The sequence below is a fragment of the Amphibalanus amphitrite genome, unplaced genomic scaffold (genome assembly GCF_019059575.1).
Source record: "Amphibalanus amphitrite isolate SeventyFive unplaced genomic scaffold, NRLGWU_Aamphi_draft 000032F_arrow, whole genome shotgun sequence".
NCBI classification, from domain to species: Eukaryota; Metazoa; Arthropoda; class Thecostraca; order Balanomorpha; family Balanidae; genus Amphibalanus; species Amphibalanus amphitrite.
The window spans coordinates 757,898-766,566 of record NW_024881528.1 but is presented as its reverse complement, the minus strand read 5'-3'; the positions used below and the strand labels follow the sequence as shown (position 1 = coordinate 766,566).

Here is an 8,669-nt window from a genome sequence, read left to right as displayed (position 1 = left end):
GGACGGCTCCGTGCAGCGCGTCCCCCGTCGGCGCACCCACACCGCGTCTCCGACTGTGTATGGGCCCGTCTCCACCGCAGGGAGCTCCCGCGCCCCGGCACCACCGTCCGCGGCCGTCCCTGGCGGAGCAGCCGGCAACCGCACACAGTCACTCGGCTCGTACCTGAGGGCTGTTCACGGGCCCTGTGTGCGGTCGGACCGCACACAGCCTCCAAGCTCCGCCCACTGCGTCCCTACGTCAGCCTTCCGTCACCGCACACAGCGATCGCTGTGGCCGGTCGGGACTGGCCACAGCGGACCGTCCACCGCACGCAGCCGTGACGTCAGAACCGCCTACCCATCCCCTACCCCCACGCCTGCTGGACGCACCGCACACACCGCACGCAGCAGTGTGCGGTGCCCGTGAACACCCCTCTGTACACGCCACTAAACGGGGCGCTGGCCACCGCCTCGCCGTCACGCGGCGTCACATTATACAAGTGCACCGCCTCGGCGATATCGCACCGTTTCCGGGCGGCGATCACTTTCACTGTCCGGTGGCAGCGCTCGATGACACCGTTCCCGCTCGGTGCATGGGCCGCCCGGAACCTCACCGCCACTCCCCAGCGCGCGGCGAGCACGGCAAACGGTCGGCCGCGGAACACAGGATCGTTATCACACAACAGCTCCGCCGGAGCTCCTCGATCAAAAAATATCTCCTCCAGCCGCTGAATAACGCACACACTGTCCTGCCGTCGCAGCGGCCGCCACACAGTGAACCGCGACGGCCCGCAGTCGATTACACTGAGGTACGGATGGCCCCCATAATGAGTTATATCAATGGCCAGTCTGTGCCACGTCTGTGGTACACCCAACGACCCGTGTCGCCACTTTACTGGAGCCGGGTCGATCGCTCGACAGACATCACAATTTGTCACCACAGCGCGTACCTGGTCTCTCGAGACGCGGCCGATACATCGGCGAGCAAAATACAATGTCCGTCGGACGCCCGGATGACCAGCTCGCTCGTGCACTTCAGCCACGCTCTCTGCACCATCGAGGCTCGCGTTTACAGCGTTCGGCTCGTCCGCTGTGGCCGCGCTTACTGCCGACGGTTCACCCACCGCGGCTGCGCTCACTGCCGGCTCGCCCGCGGCAGCTACTCCCACTGCCGACGGCCCGCCCGCTGCGGCCGCGCTCACTGCGGCCGCGCTCACTGCCGACGGCTCGCCCGATGCAGCCGCGCTCACAGCCGCCGTGCTCACTGCCGACGGCTCGTCCGATGTAGCCGCGCTCACAGCGGCCGCACTCACTGCCGACGGCTCGCCCGCTGCAGCCGCGCTCACAGCGGCCGCGCTCACTGCCGACGGCTCGCCCGCTGCAGCCGCGCTCACAGCGGCCGCGCTCACTGCCGACGGCTCGCCCGCTGCAGCCGCGCTCACAGCAGCTGCGCTCACTGCCGACGGCTCGCCAGCCGCGCTCACGGCTGCCGCGCTCACTGTCGTCGTCAGATCGTCTCGGAGCCACTCCCTGGGCACTCGAGTCAGTGCGTCAGCGCGATTATCCGCCGATCGAACGAGCGCCACGGTCAGACGGAGCTCCAGCTCGATGACCAGCTGACGGATAATCGCCACACGCCGTCGGATGAGCAGCTCACCGCTGGCTTTAGTACGGAGGCGCGCGCGGCCACTGATTGCGTCGTCGATCCACCGCTTCACCGTCACCGAGTCGGTTCGGAGGTCGATTCTCCGTGCGCCCCACGCAACAGCCAAGTTGATGCCTCGAATAGCGGCATCGAGTTCGGCCATATTTATGTGTACAGCGTCGTCTCGCCTGAGCCAGCATGCGTCCTCGATCACCTCACCGTCTGTGTTTTCCAGGACCACTCCGGTGGCCAGCGAGCTGGCGTCTGTCCAGGCGACCACCTCGTCCCCGTCGACACACCACACGCCACGGGCCGGGTCGTCACTGGCGAGGCGACTCGCGATACAGTCCATCTGCACGCGCAGCGCGGAGTCATCAGTGATGTCGTCCCATCCGCGCGTCAGCTCATTTACACGCCGCTTAAGCCATGCAACCGCGGGTCGAAGCCACCCACACACTGGCACGTGGGCCACTAGCTGTCCGCACCACGCGAACACAGATCGGCGAGTCACACGTTCTGGCGGCGCGCTCACGGCATTGTCCCGCTTCCACCGCAGCTGTCCGTTCTCCTCATGCACCCGCAGGCCCAGGAGCCGCGCTCCACTGGCCGCCCGCTCCGGCGGCTTACAGTCCAGCCCAAACTGCGCGAAATGCGCCACCACGCGCTCGGCACTGACAATGTCCTCATTTACAAGGAGATCGTCCACATATGGGAGGACGGCACGCCCGATGTCGGGGTCCTGATCGAGCACAGCACGCACGACAGCCTTCATCACGAGGGGCGCGATATTCAAACCAAAACCTAGGCGGGTCAAGCAGAATCGCTGCCCCCGCACCATCACTGTCTGAAACGGCCAGAGTCGCTCCTCCAGGTGCAGCTGGAGGTAGGCACGCTTCAGGTCCACGACCGCCACATTTGCGCCGTGCCGGCGCCACTTGCGGAGCTGTTCCGCGCACACGTCGCTGTCAGCTGTGTGAGCCTGCACAAAGTCATTCAGTTCCCGGTAGTCCAGCACCGGTCGAACTTTCCCCCGATTGCGCTGCTCCACAGCCATTAGCGGCACCAACCCTTTCGGCGGCCCCTGCCGCCGCTCGTCATACGGCACGAGCCACTCCCGCTCTATCCAGTCGTCAAGTTCTGTCTCGAACTCGTGACGAGCGGCGGGCGGCACAGCATACTGCGGCACAGCGTTCGTGAGGCACTGGGGTCCTATCCCATCAGACCATTTCCATGCAACCGACCACTTCCGGTCAGCCGCGTTGAACTGCACCCGGAAGTCCGGCGTCTCAATGTCTGGCGGCGCACGGCACACTGCTCCACAGAACCGCACCACAGAGGGGGACAGCACCGTCACGCCCCCGAGAGCCGAGATACCGCTGACCCCGAGCACCATATCCACGCCGAGCGGCCGCTCCTCCACCACCAGCGTTTCAAGCGCGGCACGATGGCCCGTCGGCGCCTCGACCGTTACACTGCCAATGCCGCTGCATTTCAGGTCGTCGCCGCTGATCGTGGTGACGCGCACCACCCGTCGTCTCCACTGCGCACAGAATGGCGCGTAGATGATGGTGTCGGTGCTCCCGGTGTCGATGAGGACCGTGCACTCTCGTCCGTCCACGTGCAGGCGTGTAATCGGCAGCGCACCGCTCACTGTCGCGCAGGAGAGAACGGCGGTGCTGACCCGTCCCCTCCGGCCCCGTTTTCCGACCGACGCGGACATCTCGCAGCGATATGCCCGGGCTCTCCGCAGGTCCAACATCTCAGCGGACGCGGCACGCGCGGAGGCCGTCCACGCGTCGGCACCGGCGGCTGGCCGGGACCAGGCGCCGCAGGTGGGTGGCTAGCCGGCGGCGGCACAGTCCGACGCGCCGCTGCTGCTGCTGCGGAGAGCCGCTCGTCGGTCAGTACAGCGCGAGCGCGCGCCAGCACCGACGACAGGTCCAGTCCATCTGCCCGGCAGCCAGCACGGATCATCTGCCGGACGCTGTCCGGCAGGCCTGCCACGAATGCGCATGCCAGCGCTCGCTCCGGCACTCCTCCGAACAGCGCCGCCAGCCGGCGGAGGTCAGCGAGGAATACGTCCGCCGACTCTCCTGGCATCAGTCGCCGAGCGGCGAACGCTTCATAGGCGGCGTACTCATCGAGAGCAAACGCCGCCTGGAGGGCGTCTCTCACGGCCGTCAGCGAGCAGCGACTGGCCGCCGGCAGCTGGGACCATACGTGGAAAGCACCGCCAGCGAGGCGCAGAGGAATCACAGTCTCGGCGGCCACTCCCCTCAACTGGCGCAGCATCTCAGCACGCGCCAGCCAGCTGACCACATCTTCGGTCCCGTCAAACTCCGGTATCAGCCGCGCATCAAAAGGTGCCGAAGGTACCGCGACCACAGGCTGTGAGACGGGTGCCGAGTCTGGCACACCACCATCACCAACCGGCACCGGCGTTGTCACCGGTCGCGGGACGATTGTCGGCGCCACTGCACTTGCCATCACCGGAACCTGGTCCAATGACACTGTCACGTTCGTCGCCATAATGCCGAAATAGCTTGTATTTAAACTCGCACAGAAAATAAACCGACTTTGCAAAAACAACGCTCGGCGGCCGCCCCACGCCGCTCCCTCCCGCTCTCACTGCCGCCGACCACTGGCCGCTCATACATTTTCCACAACAAATACCAGCCGCACGCGATAACTCGCACGCGCGCCCTGCACCGGACGCGCCTCCGCACAGCGGCAACTACATCATAGGCGCGGGAACGGGGGGGGGGGCAGTGGGAAGTCGGGGACAGTTTACCCCCTCCCCCAACTCTAGGGCCGTGGGTGCGGTGCCCCCACAGATTTCAGACGGAATATATCGCACTTTTTTGCCAATGTTTTCTTTTTTGATGAAAACGCCAAGGGATGAAAAACCGGTGAGAAAACTAGATTTGGGTATACCCTAGGTTGATTTCAATTATGGTGTGCCCCCCCCCCTTCTCCAGTCTGAAAGTAGTTCCCGCGCCCCTGCTCTGATAACCGTACATCAGAATGCGTTGTAAAAAAATGGAAACAATTTTTCGCTTTATTTATACCAGACAGCAGCATTTGGTAGCCAGCGACGCATTCGTGCCGCGTCAATGGGTTTTCGGTTCCGGACGTCCTGAGACCTGAAGTTTTGCTTTGAGTGGCGAGATATTCTTTTGGTCCGAAATATCATGGTTTAACATGCGCACCAACGGGGATCCGCGTTCCGCGCCAACTTCACACCGACGGGGGGCGGATACCTGCTCCCCGTGATATCAAGCGAACGAAGCAAGATAGAAACAAGCGGTAAATGGCATGGGATACAAACGGATAAAGTCTACAATTTTTACTGAGGTCATTTTCAGGTCAGGTAAAAATGACGTCACCGGGGTAAGCAAGTCAAAATAGCGGCGCTTAAGGTAGACAGTTTTTTTCACGAATAACGATTGAAGTACCAATGTCTGTCATACCCACACCCAGTGGCTGATTGCTTTGAAAATTTCACCGATTGATAAGGCCAACAGTTTGTACAAAATGTATATCTCGAAACTTCGATACCGGTGACCTAAGGTCAGGTCAATTTTACCACATCCCCATTACCTATAGGCTATAAGTCCATGGGATAATTCTTCGGAATGCTTGAGACGAGGCATTAGTATCACGGATGTTAGTTGTCGGACTTTCGTTCCCGTCTTAAGTTGAGATGTTAGTTTCACAACATTTCGGCTGGTTACTTCTCCGGCCGTCGTCAGTTGTTCTTTGGTCCATAGAAAGATCTTGGGTGTTGGTGGCGTTGCGCCGTACGCGTCATACCTTATCGAAAGCTCCTGTGGTCAGCGGGAAATGATCTAGGGTTGCCCCGGTGATATGCGGCAGTTGTAACCAATACTCCACCGCTCGAGGCAGACATAGCGGCCAGACAAACGAACATCTCACCTCAAGACGGGGACGAAAGTCCGATATCTATCATCAGTGTCAATGGAAGAAAATTAAAATGCGTTTTTTTCTGGACGGACGACATTCTGAACACTTCCAAACACCTATTAACAATTCAACATGACACACTGAACTGGAAAATGACACCCGACGTGAAAATGACGTGACCCTTCCTTATATCCCTGAGGTCATATCAGTTCACAAAAGGGAGCCAACAGTTTTTCGTTAATAACTTCTGCTAGGCGCATGCTAGAGCGATGATCGACTGAACGGATCGACTGACATGCAACATAACCTTTTCCGGTCAGGTCTTGACCTTGACCCGGGGTTAAATTTCAAAATGAAATTTCAAGGTCAAACTATAGTTTATTCGACGCGTCTTGATAAGAAGAACATGATGGCTGGCAAAATAAATGTCATGACTTTCTCGAGTAAAAAGCTATGGCAGAAAAAAATACTTTCATAAGTGGCTATTGTTGTGTCCTCGGTGTGGGGGGAGGTTTGGACAAACCTGCGTCCGCCTCGCTTGCGGTTTATTCCCCCAACACACACAACAGAAAGTCACATGGCACTATCTCGGCCAAGGTCAAAAACGGAAGAAGCTCTAGAGGTGACTCGACACCTCTTTGTCCTTACGACCCAAAACAGTTGACAATCATAAAGAGAGGGGGTGAACGGATTATGCGAAATAAAGGATCGAAACTGAACAAAGCCATTTCGAACCAAACATATTACTAACTAAGTGTCGATCGTAATATCAAAACATAATCAACGCAACGACCAACACTATCAACAAAGGCGTAAAACTCAAACGATTATTGCGCGTCCGCGCCAATCGGCTGCGCGGTCAGCGCCACTAAATTAGTTCCCGCCACAACACCACCCCTCTCTTTAATGGGAAACACTCCCGCTTCTTAAGCCTCCCACTATCCGCGGAAACCATTACACTCACAGCTATCAAACGTAACTTACGATGATAGCCCAATCCTAACGCTACTCGCCCGGAGTGAACCGATCTGGGCCTCTGCGACCCCGCCTACTTCGACGGGGTCCTGGCTCACCTGCCGGGGCGGTACACTTTGGGGTTGGACAGCGGCTGTGAGCAGGACTTCTGAGTGCCGAGGAGCGGGTGCGCACTGGCGTGGGGCGGGGCTCCCCGCGTGAGTTCGAATCTCATCCTCGTCGCCACTTGTTGTGCCCTCGGTGTGGGGGGAGGTTTGGACAAACCTGCGTCCGCCTCGCTTGCGGTTTATTCCCCCAACACACACAACAGAAAGTCACATGGCACTATCTCGGCCAAGGTCAAAAACGGAAGAAGCTCTAGAGGTGACTCGACACCTCTTTGTCCTTACGACCCAAAACAGTTGACAATCATAAAGAGAGGGGGTGAACGGATTATGTGAAATAAAGGATCGAAACTGAACAAAGCCATTTCGAACCAAACATATTACTAACTAAGTGTCGATCGTGATATCAAAACATAATCAACGCAACGACCAACACTATCAACAAAGGCGTAAAACTCAAACGATAATTGCGCGTCCGCGCCAATCGGCTGCGCGGTCAGCGCCACTAAATTAGTTCCCGCCACAACAACTATTACTGGAGTTTTTGCCCTCTGGAGAGTTTATGCTAAGCCGATGACCTGAGGTCAAATCTGAGGACTACTTTGGCGAAAGAGCGTTGAAAGAGCTATCGAATGCTATCGAAGCCATCGAAAATTGATGAACACGAGGGCACTACTGAAAGTTTCGTCGTGATCGGGCGCTTTCTACGCGAGTTATTCGCGAAAAACCGGGGGGGGGGTCCGTTCGACCCCCCCCCCAATGTATACGGGTGAGGGTTAAAGCTCTGGGCACCCCCAACCATTTTCACAAATCGACACCCCTGGCCCGCCACGTGCAAACCGCCGAGCGCACCCCCACCAAAATTTAATAAGACAAATGATTGCACGCACCAGGCGCGCACACAGGATTTTTGAATAGGGGGGGCACGACCTTCGAACTGGGCCCCCCATGCCGAAGGGCCCCCCCCCCAAAAAAAATACGGCCCACGGGGCTATATTTCGGTTGGTTTGAAGCTTGAGCAATTGATTTGTCAATGCATGGTAAAACAATTATTTTGGTACCAGCTTAATTTTCAAAACATATATATTTTTACGCTAGGCTGTTTTTTTCTCAAATGCGACTCAGAGCCGGTACATATACCTAATCATCTAATTTATTACGTAAAACATTTCATTAATAAACATTTTTGCAGGTCCCTCAGAAATCAGCCCCGGGCAGCGACTGACTGCCGGCCGGCCGACCGGCCCCGGTTGGCTAGAAGCAGGAGCCGGCCACTGTTTGGCCCGGATGTGTAGGAGCGGGAGCAGCACTCCTTTTTCACGTATATTCGCATATTTTTTTAGGCACATCGACATGAAATGTCATTATATCTGATACGATGCGGGATCACAGACTAGAGATCCAGCTTATAACTTATATTTAATGCTTAACCAATGAATCAAATCAACAGGACTATGTACGATGCATGTCGGACACGTACCCAGAATTTCGCCCAAGAGGGGGTCACCTGCTGGTCACCTGACCCCGGGCCCGCGAGTCACCCGGGCGCCCGGGGTCAGCTCAGGCAAGGATGTACCCAGGACCTTTCGATGGGAGGAGGGAGGCACGGTGGGTCCAGTCTCACTGGCAGACGGGTCTCTTTAAAACGGTCTTTGCATGAGAAAATGTGGAAAATTGGCAAGCAAAAGTATCATTTATGCCCGAGGAGTGTGCCTAATGTACACTAATGCCTAATTTACATGGTATTTTACGAGCGAGCGAAGCGAGCGAGCTCCTCAGAGTCACCGGTGTGTGGCGCGTTCAGAGGTGCCAGTGAAAGGCCGTCAGATGCGCTGGTGTTGGGTCCTCACAGGCGCCGTTGCGGGGTCTTAGGGCTTAGAGACACTGGTGGGGCCATCATTGGCATGTGTGTGGCCCTGCAAAATGGCCTGCAAGTGGAAAGTGGCCCGTCATAGGCTGGCAAGGACACTCGGAGGCTGGTAAGAGGCCCTCAGAGTCACTGGTACGCGGCCCTCAGAGGCGTCGGTGTAGGCCCTTAAGAT

The 8,669-nt window shown here is 57.8% G+C and overlaps 1 protein-coding gene across 1 annotated transcript; it reads right to left on the bottom strand.

Moving 5' to 3' along the window:
* Positions 1-1,567: 1,567 nt before the first annotated feature.
* On the bottom strand, positions 1,568-3,916 carry LOC122368655. The gene is made up of 4 exons (XM_043342817.1): positions 3,428-3,916; positions 2,157-3,164; positions 1,813-1,976; positions 1,568-1,595 (listed from the first exon to the last, which is right to left on the bottom strand). The coding sequence occupies exons 1-4, from the start codon at positions 3,914-3,916 to the stop codon at positions 1,568-1,570; spliced, it is 1,689 nt and encodes a 562-aa protein (XP_043198752.1).
* Between the last annotated feature and the right edge of the window lie 4,753 nt (positions 3,917-8,669).

Coding starts and splice junctions, on each gene's coding strand:
- LOC122368655 (XM_043342817.1), bottom strand. CDS start 3,916: ATGCTGCGCCAGTTGAGGGGAGTGGCCGCCGAGACTGTGATTCCTCTG. Junction 3,165..3,427: donor CTGGTCCCGGCCAGCCGCCG/GTGCCGACGCGT, acceptor TTCTGTGCGCAG/TGGAGACGACGGGTGGTGCG. Junction 1,977..2,156: donor GGTGGAAGCGGGACAATGCC/GTGAGCGCGCCG, acceptor CTGCGCGTGCAG/ATGGACTGTATCGCGAGTCG.